Here is an 18707-nt window from a genome sequence, read left to right on the forward strand (position 1 = left end):
TACCACAAAGCAATATTTTTTATGACATTAAAAAATGTTGCACTGCTCACCTCATATTATAAGAAGCAACAGCCGTGGCAAGATCGGAGGCGGCAAGAGCCGACAAAGAATTATCAAAATCAGCAGCCAAATGTTCTGCAAGTTCTTCCACTTGCGTAGTCCAACCCTGTCCAGATCCATTACTTCCTATTGATCCTGAAAATAAAAAACTTTTAAGTAATTCTTCTAAGAGTGCTTTTACTAAATTATACTTTCAATATTTATTTATTTATTTATTTATTCACAAACTTCTCAAAAAAAAAGAAAACATTGAAAATGATAAAAAAAATTTTTAAATTGTGCCTACTGTGGCTGAATTACAAAAACATGTACTTTATCTCATTTTACATTATCACTAAATATAAGAAAATGAAGATACAAGAACAAATGTAGCCAAGGTTAAAATAGTAATAATGATCTTTTAACCTTGAATCAAATATTTATCTGTAATATCCAAGTTTATCACTTAAAGTAAAAAGCACTAATATAGTTTAGTCTAATAAGTGATTTATATTATTTAAGGTTAATATAATCAGAAAAAAATCAAAAATAATAATAACAATAATAATATCAATTAGAATTATTTAGTGTCAATATTAGTGTTGGGAAAAATTGTTTGCAAATAATTTTTCTGCGTCAACAAAGTTTGTAACTAATTTTTCACTTATGTGTTTATATTGACCAGAGAGTAACTGTTTGAAGCTTTGATGGAAGTAGAAATACGAAGTAGTTGATTCTTAATCAAGTTGTGTTGAGGAGTATTTTATCTTAATAAAGTGCCTGTAAGTAACAAAGCCTCCACCGAAGGGTGTCAATAACCTCATTACATTATCTTTTAAAAATATTACATTGTTCATTCACTGTAACCCAAGCAACTTTTTACGCCGATTAACTTTTTTACAGACGGTTATAATATGTAGGACAATTATTATAAGATTTTTTTTTTAAATCCAAATAATTAAGAAAACTTGATTCACTTCACTTAACCACTATTTTTCTTTTATTTCAACGTTCAAAACTTGTTACAATTTTATTCTAATTTTAATAAATTTTTTATTTTAATATTTTTTATCTTAATATCAAGAGGATTACTTTTCAAATTAAATTAATTAATAATTTTAAACGTTCAAATAAATGAAATTAATTTTTTTCTTATCTTAAAATTAAACTATTGTACACAATAAAATAGTTTTGCGTCACTATCAGAAAAATTAATTGTCAAGTTTCTAAATGTTAAATTTTAGTTTTTAATTTTTATATTAAGTTATTCTTGCAATATTATTTAAGAAACTATTTTTAATAACAAATATTTCCTTCAATCAAAAAAAATATAACATCTTCAAATAAAATATTTCTTTCATTTGAAAGTTCAAAACTCGTTGATTATAATGAATCCTCTTAATAATAAATTTTATTTGTTTATTTAAACCTTTTTTTCAAAAACTCTGAACGATCAAATAAAGAAATATTTTTTTACAATCAATATTTGGAAAAAAATTCTAAGAAAAAATATTTCTTTTACTTAATTTACAAAATCATATTCTTTTAAAACTTTTTTAAAAATTCAAAAACTGTTCTTACTTTACGTTACATGAAAAAATCCCTGTGAACCTTGCAACTATTTAAACAATTTATTCTTTCATTATTTATTAATTAAATTATTTCTGGTTTCTCTAATTTTTCTTCTTCTAGAAAAACAAAATTTCTTTAGTTAAATCAGAAATTAGAAAAATTGATCTCAGAAGTAGTAAAATTTATTCTGTAAATATTAATTTTTAATAATAAATTGTATTAAGCTGGAAGAAAATTTTAAAAAATTTTAATTTTTATACAAAAATTAACTGTGAAAAAAGTAAAATTTGATATTAGAATCGTTTATTTTCAGAGTAAATGTTATAATATTCTTAGTAAATTTTAATAAAAATTAAAAATTAGTAAAATATACTTTCAAGTTAGTAAAATTAATTTTCTAAATAGCAAAACTTCTTAGTAATTCCAAAAAGTTTGGGACTTTTTAAATTATATAAGTAAAAAATTATTGTATTATAGCGAATACAGTTAATTATAAAGATTTTTTATTTTCTCTTTTGATTGCAGATTTATTAAATAAAAATTTGTTGTTAAATTTTTTATGTTAATTTTGTTGTTTAAACTCAAAGTTTTAGATTAGATTAATATTTTTTTTAACTTTTTCTTTATTCTGCATCTTTTCTAAATTTTGAATCAAAATTTTCGTTAGAACACTATTTTACTTTTTAAAATTTCGTGAATTTTAATATTAAATTTTATTCTAGAAATAAATAAGTAAAATACATAAATTTTACTATATTCAAAGTAAATTTAAGTAAAAATTAACTTTGGATATGGTAAAACTTCCTCCAAACTTAGTCAAATTTACTATTAAAAATTATTATTTCTAGACTGACATTTACAATTTCGGAAAATAATTTCTTTATAAAAATTAGAAAAATTTGTCTCAGAAGTAGTAAAATTTACTCTGTAAATAATAATTTTTTAACAACAAATTGCATTACGCTGGAAGAAAATTAAAAAAAAAAATTGTGTACAAAAATTAACTACGTGAAAAAAGTAAAAGTTGCTTTTAAAAATTGTTATTTCCAGAGTAAATTTTATAAAATCTGAAGTAAATTTTAACAAATTTAGTAAAAATACTTTTAAGAAAGTAAAATTTATTTTTTAAATAGTACAAGTTGAGAGCAATTCCAAACAGTTTGGGTTTCAGTTTGTAAAAGTAGTAAAAGTTATTTTATATTTGTTGCTTTAAATAATAATTTGAAAATTAGAAAAATTTACTCAAAATAAAGTTTCCAAGTTTAAAAACACTGAGAAAATAATATAAAACGGTTTTTGATTTTTCCTAATTTCTTTATTTAACTTTTCCTAATTGTTAAATAACTAGAAAAATTCTTAACTTACAAAAATTTTAATTTTTGAAGAAAAACTTATAGAAATTGTAATTTTTTTGAAACTAAAAAAATTGTAACAAAAAAAAAATTACAATTTCTATAAGTTTTTCTTCAAAAAAACGATAAGTGGAGAAAATTCATGATTTTAAGTGTTTCAGGGTTTAAAAAAAGAAAAGCGGAAAAAAGTGAATAAATTTAAAAAAGGGATTAACTATGATTCCTGTAATTAACTAATTTGACAAATAAACATATTTTACTAAACTTTCTGACTTTAGTAAAAAAAATTCTTTTCTTTTGAAAAGAAAAAGAGGAATCGAAATGACCAGAAATATTTGAATTATTAATTAATAAATTAATAAATTGATCAATTAATTAATTGGTTAATAAAATTAATAAATCAATTAATTAATTAATTCATTAACGAACGAAAGAATTTATTACTGCTTTTATTGGTTTTTTCTTTCTTGTACCTTGAAGACAATTATAACCAACATGATATTGATGTTGCATGATGTTTATTCTGTCTTTTTCCTCCTGTCGTCGTCGTGTTTTCAAAGTTATTGGATAACGACGAGTTTGAAGGTACGCACCCCTCGGTCTCTCAATCTCTGACCACTTCATTATTAACACTTTTACGTGAATAACTATTTTTTCTACTCATTCGCACAAAAATGCAAAAAAAAAAAATTCAATAATAAACAAAAATAAACTTGCACAATAATAAATAACAGCAAATATATTCCAATTTTTTGTCGATGAAGCAACTAGAAGTCTGCCTCCAAGTGGTCAATATCTCAGATATGTTGTGTACCGACGAGTTATCAATGTGACCACGTGGTTAAATCGGCGTCGAAACTCGGGCGAAGATGAATATTTCAAAGTTATTCTCTTGATTTTTTCAAATTCTATTTATTCTAATTCGAATTCTAATAAAATTTCTCAATTCCTAATTTTTAATTCTATTTATTATTTACTAGATACTGCAGAATAAAATTCTAAACAACTAATTTTTTTCCCTCTGTCGAAATAGAGAAAATTTGATAAGTTGACAATTTTCGAGCAATTTTCAGTCTTGAAGAATTCTTGAAAAATTCTTGAAAAATTCTTGAAGAATTTATGAAAATTTTGAGACAAATTTCAAGACGAAAATTGAGTGTAAAATTAAAGTGATTAAATTCTTATCATTGAATTTGAATCTTAAAGAGATTGAGAGACAGAGAGAGGGGGAGAAAGTGTTAAATAACAAAGAAGACAAGAAAACATTTTAGTGCCTGCGACCATGCATTCGAGGTCGTTTCATTACGACCTCATGATGATGCGCTGATGATGATGATGACGATACTGATGTATCTCGTTTAAACGATAATGATGTTCAACTTTGTTTCTCTTATTAATAAAAATTTAAATACTTCTTTCTTAGAGATTCATTGCTCTCAATTAAGCAAAAAAATAATTTTTTTAATAGTTCTTTCCACTAATTAATTATAAACAATATGCTTTGAAATATATATTTTCAATAATTTTTAATTCAGTTATTTTTTGTTTTATTTTTAATTGTTTCCTTCCTTTTCTATTTTTTTCCTTATTTCTTTTATTTTCTATTCCTTTTATTTTTTGTTTTATTTTTCATTTCTTTAACTTTTTATTTTATTTACTTTTTTATTTTTATTTCTTTTACTTTTAATTTCTTTTAATTTCTATTTCTTTTATTTTCCATTTCTTTTATTTTTTTTTCCTTTACTTTTTATTTCATTTATTTTCTATTTATTTTATTTTTAATTTCTTTTACATTTTATTCCTTTTCTTTTGCATTTCTTTTATTTTTTATTTCCTTCACTTTTTATGTCTTTTTTATATTTATTTCTTTTTATTTTTTTAATTTTCCATTTATATGCCTAATAGTTAATACTAATTACATAAATGATAATTAAGAAAACAAACGATAAAATTTGCTGAATCATGTATATCAATAACAATTATTAAGTTTCTACAGTTATAAACGATCGAATGATCAAAATTTATTTATTTTCTGTTTTAAATTTAAACTTTATTATAGAATAAATATTGCATCACGTTTTATAAAAGTAATTTAAGTTTTCACAGTGATTAATTGTTATTTTAATTTTTATTGCTGGCAGTAATATTTGAAAATATTTAGTGAAAAATTTTTCAATTACTCGAAAATTCAGAATTAAAACATAATAATTTAATTGAATTTTTGTGCAATTAACTGCAAATAAATATTTACTTGGACCCAATATTTTTATATTAAATAAAATAAAAACATTTATTTGGTTTGAATAAATTTTATTTAGCTCAAATAAAATTCTGTTTGGATTCAAAAATTTTTATTTGATTAAAATAAAATTTTGTTTGTTGACATAAATTTTAAGAAATTAAATTTTATCTGGTACAAATAAAATTCTTTTTGGTTCAAATAAATTTTATTTAATGAAATTCTATTGAGTTCAAATAAATTTTATTTAATGAAATTCTGTTGAGTTCAAATAAAATTTTGTTCGTGTCAAATAAATTTTATTTGATAAAATTCTGTTGGGTTCAAATAAAATTTTGTTTGATTCAATTAAAATCATTTTGGGTTTAAAAAAGTTTTATTTGGTTCAAATAAAATTTTGTTCGTGTCAAATAAATTTTATTTGGTTCAAATAAAATTTTGAACTAGTCAAATAAATATTATTTGATAATATTTTGTTTGGTTCAAATAAATTTTATCAAATAAAAGTTTATTTGGATCAAATGAAATTCTTTTTGGTTCAAATAAAAGTCTGCTTGGTTCAAATAAAAATCTATTTGATTCAATTAACATTCTTTTTGGTGCAAATAAATTTTATTTGGTTGAAATAAAATTTTGGAAAAGTGAAATAAATTTTGTTTGGTTAAAAACAAATTTTATCAAGAAAAATTATGTTTGGTTAAAATAAAATTTTGTTTGATTCAAAAAAAATTATATAAAAAATAATTTTGTTTGGTTAAAAAAAAATTCTGTTTAGTTCAAATAAAATTCTGTTTAGTTCAAATAAAATTTTGTTTTTGTCAAGTAAATTTTATTTTGTTCAAATAGAATTTTGCACGAGTGAAATAAATTTTCTTTGATAAAATTTTGATTGTTCAAATAAATTTTAATAAAAAAAATTTTGTCTGGTTCACATAAAATTCTTTTTGGTTCAAATAAATTTTATTTGATAAAATTCTGTTGAGTTCAAATAAAATTTTGTTCGTGTCAAATAAATTTTATTTTATATAATTCTGTTGGGTTTAAATAAAATGTTGTTTTATTTAATTAAAATCCTTTTTGGTTTAAAATTTTATTTGGATCAAATAAAATTCTTTTTGGTACAAAAAATTTTATTTAGTTCAAATAAAACTCTTTTTGATTCAAATATATTTTTCAAAAAAATTATATAAAAAAAAATTTTGTTTGGTTTCAAATAAAAGTCTGTGTGGTTGAAATAAAATTTTGTTTGGTTCAAATAAATTTTATCAAATAAATTTTATCAAATAAATTTTATCAAATAAAATTCTGTTTGGTTCAAATAAAGTGTTGTTTTGTTCAGAGTAAAAATTCTACATCTGTTAAAAATAAAATTTGTTTTTAAAACAACCATAAATAATTTAATTGGTTCTGAGACAAGTCTACAACTTTTATTTAACTCAAAGAAATTATCTTTGATTTAAATAAACTTTTTCTCTCTGCGTGTAGCATTTCTCGAAATTAATGAACTTTTTATTATATATTTAAAACGAATCGTCAAATGCATTAACGTGAGATCGTATGCAAGTAATATTTGACTAGACAGGAAGTTTGTAATTTTCATTAGTTTGAAATGAGAACAGGTCACTCACGACAATCTCTTATTAATGCATACACATGTTATTTGGCATATGTTTGAAGTAGCATAGGCGTATATTCATGTTACTTGATAAATTTTCTTTTTTCAATTTTCAAGTAGACGTTATATTAATTTTGACACCATAATTTTGCACTAAGTTAAAGACAGACACGTGTCATCTTAGAAACTATCTTTCAAGACTATCTTCTAAGATTATATTCATCCATTCTGTTTGACATTTTTCTAAAAAAATTCTTTCTCTCTCTCTCTCTTTCTCTCTAGCTCGCTAACTCACTCAAAAAAAAGAGAGATAAAAATTCCAAATTTTTATGAAAAAGTCTTAAATATCTACTTTTAAAAGACTTAAGTTTATTTGCCTTGTTATCGTACCTTTTGTGCCTGAGATATGATATCAGGGGATTGAATACTTTCCTCTGCTTATTGCTTGTTATGTTGTTTTGTGTGCTTTAAAATCAGATCAATAATGATTGAAAACAATTTTTCACCTACTTAAAGTGTTAGGTAATAAGTAATGATTCAAAAGAAGGGAATCGATAAAATCGGGAATTTTTAATATATTAAAGAATTGAAAATTTTAAATTTGAATAGAGATAATTTTTAGTTCAAATAATGTTCCCAAAATTTCTGAAATGAAATGAAGAATATTTTTTTTCCTTATCAAACTTAAAATTTTATTGTTGTAATAATATTTTTTATTCTTATTTTTATTTATTATTTCCTCTATTTTCTATTTTTTTAATTTTTAATTTGCTTTAGAATTTGCTGCAAAAAAAACTGAAATTTGCTTTATAAACTGATTTTTGTTGCAAGAAGTTTTGCCATTATTTATTTCTTTATTAGAATTTGTTTATTTATTTATTATATGCAAATTAAAAATTAACTGCATACAAATAAAAATGCTATTGCAAATAAAATTATTAATTTCTATTATCTTTTTATTAATATTAATTGTTAATGATAATTTTATTAGTAATTAAATATTTTTTTCAAATTAACTTTTTCTAAATTAATAATTATAATTATAATTTTACTTTCTACTTTTTACAATGGTTAGTAATTATTATAAATATTTATAGTAAAAAAAATTCATTCATTTGAACTTTCAGAAATTGTGGTTAATTTAAAATACCTCCAGAAAATAATTTTTCTTGATTTAAAGAAATTATTTGCTTTGAACTCGTTTCTTAGATTGAAAATTAATTATTTTCTGATTCAAAGAAAATTTATTGAATTCAAAGACAATTTGTTTGATTCAAAAAAAATTTGACTCGACTCAAAGAAAATTTGTTTGATTAAAAAAAAACTTTTTGATTCAAACACAATTTATTTGTTTCAAACAAAGTTTCCTTCTCAAATAATGGAATATAATTTAATAAATAAGAAAAATAATTTAAAAATATAATAAAATTTCTTTCGTTTAAAGAACGAATTTCTTGAATTCAAAGAAATTTTCCTTTTTAAATATTATGGAATATTTAATAATTGAATAATTTTTTTTATCTAAAGAACGAATTTCTTGCGTTCACAGAAAATTTATTAGATTTAAAAAATGTATTTTCCTTTATTTTAAAAATTTGTATTAAAAAAAATCTATATGATTGAAAGAAAATTTATTTGATTACAACAAATTTATTTGTTTCAAAGAAATTTTTCTTTTTAAATTATGGAATATAATTAAATAGATAGAAAACAAATTCAAAGAAACAATTGGAATTTTTTTTGTAGATCAAATTTCTTGGATCCAAAGAAAATTTATTAAATTAAAAAAAAATGTATTTTCTTTAAAAACAATTTATTTCTTTCAAAAAAATTTTCCTTTTTAAATTATGAAATTTAATTTAATAAATAGAAAACAAATACCAAAAATTTATAGAAATTTCTTTGAATCTAAGAACGAATTTTTTGGATTCAAAGAAAATTTATTAGATTAAAAAAATTTATTTCATTTCAAGAGTATTTATTTGATTCAAAGAAAATTTTCTTGGTTAAAAAAAATGTATTTCCTGTAAAAACAATTTATTTCTTTTAAAGAATTTTTCCCTTTTGGAAATTCTGGAATTTATTAATTAATTAATTAATTAATTTATTTATTTATTTATTTATTTATTTACAAAAACAGTTCAGAATTTGTTTCCAAGAAATTTTTTACTTTAAAAATATTTATTTAATAATTAAAAAAAAATTTTTTAAGTGATAAGAATTTGTTTGACTTGAAGAACAAATTTCTAGGATTCGAACAAAAATTTTTCTTTGATTCTTTCAAATCAACTGAAAATTTGTTTAAATCAACTAAAACTTTGTTCAAAGCAAAGAAATTTTCTTTGACCAAAAACCCTCTTTTTGTGTGAAAGAAAAATTTATTTTCATTGAAACAAAACGAGTATAAGAAACTATAATTTCTTTAAAATTAACAAAAACATTTTTCTTGGATGTAAATTCGAAAGAAAAATAAATTTGTTTGATTTAATATTAATTTTTTTGATATACCTTCAGTTCTAGCATGTTTTCTGCTGATATCCTCAAGTTGTTGCAAGGAATCCTCGGCTGGACGTTTGAGTAAATTTTTCGTTTGATTAAGAACTATCGATGATGAATTATTTTGAGGTGATGCGCTACTCGAACGTATTTGTGTTTCTGATTCTGGAGAATTTTTAACCATATTTCGCTTCTCCTGCCAAAGATCATTGCTCGGATCGTGATATCCCATTGACTGGCGAAAAAAATAATTCCTTAGTCCATTTTTACAGGAAAAAAAATACTCTCTAAATTTTGTATTAATGTAAAAAATGTTTAGTAATTTGAATTAGCAACTGATTTTTTGCTTTTGAATTAGTAAATTTTTTCTAAAAAATGAGTAGGAATTACTATTTAAATATAGAAACTACTATTTAAATATAGAAACTACTATTTAAATATAGAAACTACTATTTAAATAGAAATTACTATTTAAATACAGAAATTACTATTTAATTTTAAATAGAAATTACTATTTAAATATAGAAATTACTATTTAAATATAGAAATTACTATTTAAATAGAAATTTATTATTAGCAATACTGATAAATTGTAATTTCTACTCATTTGTTAGTCAAATTTATTAATTCAAAAGCAAAAAGTCAATAAACATTTTTACTAATTAAAAATTAGAGAGTAATAAGCAGCAAGTAAATAATTAAGAAAGTCAAGAATAAAAACAAAAAATATAGTCAAAAATAAGAAAAATAAGCATTGAGTTAAAAATAAGAATAACAAGCACAGAGTCAAGAATAAAAATAATAACAAAGTTAAGAATAAAAATTGTAAGCATTTAGACACTAAGAAAAAATAATTGTTCAAAAAAAAAAAAAAAATTCAAAGAATTCTAATTTTAAAAGAAGAATATTTCTGAGAAACTAAAAATTAAAGGATAATTACTCCAGAATTAAGAAAAAAGTTAATAAAAATAATAAGGACAATTATACATTACATAAGAAAAATTTTGCACTTTTATTGCACTTTGAAAATAAAAATTACAATTACTCACTTGAGCTGTGATCCCTTCACACACATTTTGATGACTCGATGAGACTTGTTGATAAGAAGGCGAAGAATTGTTCAACCACATTGTCCCGCTGAGGGTTTCGGGTCCAGTATCCATAATTAGTTGAAGCTCCATTTGATCCAAAAAAAAATTTTCCCTCTTTTCAAAGACAAAAAAAAAACAACAACAACAACAAAAATCCGGTTTGAAAAAAATTTTTTTTTTGAAAATATTTTCCCTCGTGCTTTTCTCTTTTTAATTATTAGAAAAAATGATTCTTTTTCATCTAAACTCTTCTCTCCTTCAGATTGTCTCTCATAGTAAAAAAAACTATTTTTTTTAAATTCCCTCACTCAAATTTCCTTGAGTTCACTTTTCCTTCAATTTTCTTTGAATTTTTCTTTTTTTTGCACCCTTCTACTCTGAGAGAATGATAATGGCAAAAGGGCATTAAGACCCTTTTTGGCACAATACTATCCGTTTAAATTGGATAATTTAAACTATTCCTTAGAACATTACAAAGAAACTGTTGTACAATTTCTTAATTCCAGTAGTTTCGCGTTGTCGATGTGTTTCCAAAAGTGCGCAACCACGCGACTTGAGTGACAAAAAACGTGAAAATACAACAAATGCATCACCGAACACCATCGTAAGGCCTTGACTGCTACGCATTTTGTTTTGAATTTTGTTTGACTTGAGGATAATTTTTTCGATTATTCTTTTTTTCCTTCTTGATTCGTTGGTTTTTTTTCGGGATTTTATTCTTTATTGTTCTTTCTCTTTTTTTCTTCTTCTTCCTTCTTTTTTATTCTCAAGAAGACTAAGAGTCGTTGACTTTTTCTGTCAACACCTGTTTATCACTTTACACAAGTGTAACTTTTTTTTCGAGTATTTTTAAACGTCACAATTTTTTTTTTTTCGTCAAATTTTTCTGTTGAAACAATTTTTTTTTTTTTATTGAAACAAAAATGCCTTATGCCTTCTGTCAGTGGATATTATTTTCTAACGACTATTCCTCGCACACTAGTTAGTGTCTTGATAGTAAAAAACCTTCTTGGCATTTCGTCATCACATTTTCATGATTCTCCGCTCCATGGCGAGCGTAAAATTAAATATCAAAACTTTTATATATTCGTGATTTTTAACAACTTCTTTGCGCACTTTCACTCAAATAATTTATTAATAACACTTGGTTAATTCCTCTTTAAATCCAGAATTAAATTTTCTCCAAAAAGCGAATCGCTCCAACTTTCAAAATTCTTTTCTTTCCCAAAAACAACAACAACAACAACAACAACACTCGATCTTAATGTCTTTCGAATAACAAGAGCCAATACAATTGTGCCATTCAGCTGATGATGATCACTTCTTTGGTGATTACAACAAGTAAATTCACTTTTTAGTATTATCAATCGAGATATCAATTTTAATATTTAATTTTAAACACTTTTCTTGTTTCTGTTTTGGAAACAAATGTCCAAAGTGATGATGAATGGAGAAAAAAAATTTCTACTTGAGAAATAAATTATTTTCGGAGGAAAAATAAATAAAATTTTTTTTAAGAGAAAAATTGAATAGTCGATGCTGTCAGCTTGAAAGTACTGTGACAAATACTCAAGTAAAGCAGTCGCATACGCGACAATTATGAGTCGTGATCTAATCCCTAGAAAGATTAAGAGGTCGACCAATAGGAGTGGGGAAAGAGAATCGACCTGACCCTCAATTGGAACCACTCAACGACTTGATGAACAAAACGCGTTTATCTCATACCTTAAAGTTCTCGTGAAATTAAAAATATTTCCTCAACATCTCCTTTAGATCTCCTCTAGACGACTATTCCACCAGTTTCAATATTTATTCACAAATTTTTAATTTTCAATATTTATTATATTTATAATATTTATCAAATTTATAATATTTATAATATTTATAATATTTATAATATTTATAATATTTATAATATTTATAATATTTATAATATTTATAATATTTATAATATTTTGAATGTTGATTTTTTACTGTTGATTTTTAATGTTGATTTTTAGTGTTGATTTTTTTAGTGTTGATTTTCCAGTGTTGATTAACACCAAGTTGATAAATTTCCAATTAAATTCAATTTAATTTTTGGTCCAATTTCAAGTAAATATTCTGCTTCTGATCAATTTTTAATTTATCAATATATTTATATCCTCAATATTTTTGAGGAGTCAATAACTTGAGTTAATAATTTTTTTTGTATAGAAAAAATTTTCCACTCTCTTTATAACATTCTTTTGGTGATTTGTTAACTAATTTGAAAGTAATTTCTATACGCATCAAAGGCACATAACAAACTGAGTTAAATTGTTTCTTGATTAGGAATCTCGATAACAGCAAATTACTCTTTTATTTGTTCAGTAAATCTCTCCACGGTTGGTAACTTCTTTTTTTTTTTATTCTTTAAATTGCTATCAGCAGGCAATTGAGTATTGACTTTTTATTTTTTTTTTGTTTGGTAAAATTTTCTTCTTTTTTATATTCAAATAATGTAAGAGCCAGATCCAAAAATCGGATAAGAAAATCTGAAACAATAAAAGGAGAACAAAATATCTAAGATGACCTCGTTGATAAAAATTAATTCAAATATTTTAGTTTGAAATTAATTAAACGGTTGAGTATTTTGGTGGAAATTAATTTAAAGTTTAAACATTTAACAGGCCTCGGATTTTATGATTTTTTTCGGCTGTTTTAAAAAAGAAACTTTTATTTCGACTTATTTTCAAAAATTGCGACTTTTTCTATTTTTTTCAAATATTGCAATAAAATAACAGATTTTTAGTATAAATTGCAACTTATTTCGATTTTTATAATGTGAAAAATAACTAATATATGTATAGACAAATCATTCAAAAATTACTTTTTATCATTTTTTTAAGATAATCGAATTTTTAAAAATTTAATTAAAAAATTTTCGAATAATTAAAATTTTGTAAAATTTAAATGAAAATATTTGATTTTTTTCAAGTAATTTTAAATAAATTTTAATAAAATTTTTAAAATATAATTTAAAAAATTTTCGAATAATTGAAATTTTGTAAAATTTAATTCAAAATACTTGATTTTCTTTAAAGTATTTTATTGCAATTTTTGAAAATCAAACTTATTAAGAATTTCCAATGCAAATTTTAAAAATTATTGAATTCTCAAAAATTTTAAGAAAAAACAATCCTATTCAAAATTTTTAATTAAAATTCTTTAAAAAATTATTTCGTTTTTTTTTTTAATTTATACAAAAATTCTTTTAAGAAATTCAATTATTTCCGAAAAATTACATTTTTAAAAAACTAATTCTTAGAATTATTTTATCAAAATTTTTTAAAATTCAATTATCTTCGAACAAAAGTAAATTAAAATTTTTTTAAACTTACTTTTCTAGACTTATTCAAATTTCGGAAAAATCAATTATGTTCTTATTTAAAATTAAAATTTTTCAAAAATTTGATTAGCTTTGTTTATATTTTTCAAAAATTCAATTATTTTCAAAATATTTCACAAAATTTCAATTAATTAGAAATTTTCCTATTGTATAAAATTGAAAAACAATTATCTTAGAAAAATTATTTAAAAATATTTTTAAGAAATTAATTTTAAAAATTTCTTTATTATAATTTGTTTAAAATATTTTACCTTTATAATTTTTTAACAATTACAGTTACAATTATTATCAAAAATTAAATTTTTGTATTTAAAATTTAAATAATTGAATTCTCGAGGAATTTTCGGAAAATTATTCCAAATAATTGATTCTGAGATAAAGTTTACTTAAAAATTGTAGAAAATAATAGAATTTTGGAAGAGTTACAGTAGTAATTTTTAGAAATTATAAAATTTCAGGAGATTTTGAATTGAAAATTTCAAAATTTTATTTCCCTTGGAAAAACAATTGAGAAGTATTTAAATTTTTATTTATTTTTTTATAAGTTTTTAACTTCAAGTTTTAAATAATTGAATTTAGAAATCAGTAAAAGGTCAGAAAAACACAAAATAACATTTTTGTGAAAACACTGAATTATATAAACGACTTTTTCGACTTTACTTCTATTTTTAATCGACTAAAGGAATTTAAAAAAAAACTGCAATGTTTTCGAATTATTTTTGAAAAATCCAACTATTTCGACTTTACCTCCTCAAATTAAAAACGTTTATTTTAATCAGTGTTGTCATAAAAATTTCAATTTGTATTTCCCTGATCTTTCCTTGATTTCTAAAGTCAATTATTCAAAACTTCAATAATTTTGTTGAATAAATATTCAAATATTTGACCTTTATTTTTTTAATTTTTCTACAAGAATTAAGATTATTTAAATTTTTATTTCAAATCTTTTAAAATTTCATTATTTTGGAAAGGTTACAGTTGTAATTTTTAGAAATTATTAAATTTCAGAAGATTTTAAATTGAAATTTTTTAAATTTCATTTCCCAGGAAAAACAAGAAGTATTTAAATCTTTATTTAAAAAAATTATTCAAGTTTTGAATAACTGAATTTAAAAATCAGTGAAAGGTCAGGGAAATACAAAATAAAATTTTTATGAAAACACTAAATTAATTAAACGACTTTTTAGACTTTTTTTGTATTTTTAATCAACTAAAGTGATTTTTTTTTTGCTACTTGAAGTCGATCCGAGGCTTGAGTTAAGTATTTTAGCTAGTAGGAGGATAAAATAGATTAAACTGGAAAAGTAGAAAAATAGAAAAATAGTAAAGTAGAATAATAGAATGATAGGAAAGTAGAAAAGTAGAAAAATTGAAAAATTAAAAAATAGAGAAATAGAAAAGTAAATAAATAGAAAAGTAGAAAAATGGAAAAATAAAAGAATAGAAAAGTAGAAAAAATAAAGTAGCACAAATAAAAATTAGGTTGTGACCCAAGTTTATCTTAATTTCGGTTAAATTTTTTTCATAATGCACATTCATTTATATTATTTACTTCTTTAACAAAATAATGATGACCAACTTGATGAAGCAAAACGCCTGAGGTTCGTTGATTAATGTCAATCGGTAAGGTCAGACTTTAAACGCGTCTTACTCTTTCAAGATAAATTATTATAAACTATATCTATATCTGAAGAAACCTGCATGCACACAAAACCCCCCAATGGCACTGATTTAGAAAAAAAAACACGTTTGCATTGATAATTCACATTATAATAACAGTTTTATAGCAAATGAATAAAATAATAAAAAAATAAAAACAGAAAAATAAAAACCTAAAAATTAAAACTTAAAAAATAACTAAAAATAAGTAAAATAATAAAAAAAAGTAATTTTCAAAATTATAAAATTTTTACAAAAAGTAAAAAATAAAATATAAACAGGAGAAAATTTAATAAAGAAAAGCAAACCTTAGAATTACACTTATTAGTTAATTAACTTAAAAATACAATGAAACACTACGATAAACACAGTTAAAAATTTAAAAACTCAAAAACAAAAAGTACACTTTAGTCAATTTTCCCAAAAACCTATATTTTTTCTTCATTTTCGTTATAGAATGTATTTTTCTATTCTCCTTGAAATATTATCCTCTTTTTTTTTCATTAATTATTATTTCGTTGAACGTAAAATATCTGCGACATTATCACGGTTGCATAACACACAAGAAGAGACACACTTTCTGCTAAATATTTTTATGATCTTAATTCGTTAAAGATTTTCCTGATACTAAATTATTATTCTTAATGAAGAGCTTAATACGGCACTCTTATTGGATGAAGATAAGAGAAAAAACTGAAATGGTTTTCAAGTTTATAATTTCAGATAAATTCCACGTCTTTTTTTGAAAGCACATAGAGCAGCTGATTATACAAAAGTGTAAAGCGCTAAGCAATCGTATATCTTCCTAACTGTTAAGGCAAATAATAATGAAATAAGAGTGGGATTTTTCAATTCAAGAGTTGGCAATGAATTTATAATTAATAATGAGAAAAAAAAAATTTAGTACTCAGAAAATTAAAATAGAAACAAAACTTTTTTTTATGAGGAAGTGGTAATTAATTTAAAGAAAAATTTTTCGTTTCTTGAGAAATAGTTTCTTAAAAAGTACATGATCCAGTATAGTTTTGAACGGAATTTATTTATTTATACTTTAAATTAAATTTTCATTAAAATAATTTTGATTCACTAAGAAAAAAAAGTCAGTTGCGACACTGTATAAATAATTAATTGAAACAATTTCTAAATGGAGAATTAAAATTTTTAATTTATATTGATGACAGTAATTTATTTCAGTTTAATATTTTCAATAACGTATTTATTTATTTATTCGTTATCAATTTATTATTTATTGAAACAATTTCTAAATGTAGAATTAAAATTTTTAATTTTTATTGCTGACGTTAATTTTTTCAGTTTAATATTTTCAATAACGTATCTATTTATTTATTTATTCGTTGTCAATTTATTATTTATTTACTATTTATTTATTATTTATTTATACACTATTTATTTACAGTTCATTCACGATTTGTTTATTATTTATTTATTTACTAATATCTGCTTTTGAAAAAATGTTGGATTTTTAAAAATTAAAAATCTTCTTATATTATTTTACTCAGAGTTGTAAAAGTTGGAAATTTTTTTATAAATGGTAAAAAATATAAACTAATTTTCACTAATTTTACAAAGTAAAACCCAAACTGATTGTAATTGCTGTCGATTTGTACTAGTTCAAGAATAAATTTTATTTAGTCGAAAGTATATTTTACTAATTTTTATTGAAATTTACTTTACTTTTAACATTAATTTTGATTCAAAATTTAGAAAAATGGCAGATTACTGAAAAAGTTATAAAAAAATATTAATCTAATCTTCTAATCTAAAACTTAGAGTTTACACATCAAAATTAACAGAAAAAATTAAACAAAAAAATTCGATTCAAAAAAGCTGCAATTAAAATAAAAAATATTTATAATTCATTTTGTTCGGTACAATACAATAATTTTTTACTTAATTTAAAAAGACCCCAACTATTTATGGAATTGCTAAGAACTTTTACTATTTATAAAATTAATTTTACTAAGTTGAAAGTAAATTTTACTCATTTTTATTAAAATTTTTTTGAAATGTTATAAAATTTACTCCAGGAATACCAATTTTTAATAGTGAATTTTACAAAGTTTGGAGAAAATTTTCCTAAATCCATAGTAAAATTTTACTAATTTTTACTAAAATTTATTTTGAATCGAGTAAAATTTATGGAATTTTAGTCTTTTAATTCTTCTTACAAAAATTTTTTATTAAAATTTAGAAAAATTGCAAATTATCGAAAAAGTTAATGAAAACATTAAATTTAATCTAAAACTTAAAGTTTGTACAATTATTGTACAATTATTTCTAACTTAATTTAAAAACATCCAAAATATTTGGAACTTCTAAGAACATTTACTATTTAAAGAATTAATTTTACTCAGTTGAAAGAATACTTTACTAATTTTTATTCAAATTTACTTCGAATGTTTAAAATTTACTCTGGAATAATAGAATCTTACTTTTTTCACAGTTAATTTTTGTATACATTTTTTTTATATTTTTTTCCAGCTTCGTACAATTTGTTTTAAAAAAATTATTATTCACAGAGTAAATTTTACTACTTCTGAGCTAAATTTTTATAATTTTGATTAAAGAAATTTTTTTTGAAAATAGTAAAAGTTATTTTGGAAATATTAATTTTTAATAGTAAATTTTACTAATTTTTGTGGGAAATTTTACCAAATCTAAAGTTAATTTTTACTGAAATTTACTTCGGATTTAGTAAAATTCATGGAATTTTAAAACTAATGTAGTGTTGTAACAAAAATTTTGACTTAAAATTAAAAGTTAAAAAAAATAATTAATTTATCTAAAACTTTGAATTTATGCAACAAAATTAACAGAGAAAATTGATCAAAAAAATCCGAGTTAAAAAAGCTGCAATTACAAGAAAAATTAAAAAAATTGTACAGTAAACTGTTTTTGCTATCAAACAAAAATTTCTTATTTAATTTAAAAAGATCTAAACTGCTTGGAATTGCTAAGAACTTTTACTAGTTGGAAAATAAATTTTACTAAGCTAAAAGTATATTTTACTAATTTTTATTAAAGTTTACTTCGGATTTAAAAAATCGGTTTTGTATAAAAATTATTTAAATTTTCTTCCAGCTTCGTACAATTTGTTATTAAAAATTATTATCCACAGAGTAAATTTCACTACTTATGAGCTAAATTTTTATAATTTTGATTTCAGAAATTTTCTTCGGAAATAGTAAAAGTTATTCTGGAAATTATAATTTTTAATAGTAAATTTTACTAATATTTTTGGAAGAAAATTCAA

General features: G+C 21.6%; 1 protein-coding gene and 1 long non-coding RNA gene across 6 annotated transcripts in view; both read right to left on the reverse strand.

Annotated features, from left to right (window-relative positions):
- LOC122511658 (transcription factor CP2-like protein 1) overlaps positions 1 to 10860 on the reverse strand; it is a 40512-nt gene extending 29652 nt beyond the window's left edge. For 3 of the 4 annotated variants that reach the window (XM_043627054.1, XM_043627053.1, XM_043627052.1), the window contains exons 1-3: positions 10363 to 10860; positions 9326 to 9548; positions 51 to 195 (exon numbers count right to left, since the gene is read on the reverse strand). In XM_043627054.1, the coding sequence (XP_043482989.1) occupies positions 51 to 195; positions 9326 to 9548; positions 10363 to 10494 (500 nt within the window). In that variant the 5' untranslated portion in view covers positions 10495 to 10860. Of the gene's footprint in view, positions 1 to 50; positions 196 to 3436; positions 3735 to 9325; positions 9549 to 10362 lie in introns of those variants that run through there. The other variant, XM_043627055.1, reaches the window with a different exon arrangement.
- A 238-nt stretch (positions 10861 to 11098) lies between these two features.
- On the reverse strand, positions 11099 to 16413 carry LOC122511669. 2 transcript variants are annotated; one of them, XR_006302546.1, is made up of 3 exons: positions 15742 to 16413; positions 15327 to 15471; positions 11099 to 12920 (listed from the first exon to the last, which is right to left on the reverse strand). It is a non-coding gene; the product is annotated as an uncharacterized LOC122511669 (long non-coding RNA). The 2 variants fall into 2 exon arrangements; XR_006302547.1 differs by lacking the exon at positions 15742 to 16413 and having other exon boundaries at positions 15327 to 15583.
- Positions 16414 to 18707: the final 2294 nt, after the last annotated feature.

Source organism: Leptopilina heterotoma, unplaced genomic scaffold (genome assembly GCF_015476425.1).
Source record: "Leptopilina heterotoma isolate Lh14 unplaced genomic scaffold, ASM1547642v1 Lhet_89, whole genome shotgun sequence".
NCBI lineage: Eukaryota > Metazoa > Arthropoda > Insecta > Hymenoptera > Figitidae > Leptopilina > Leptopilina heterotoma.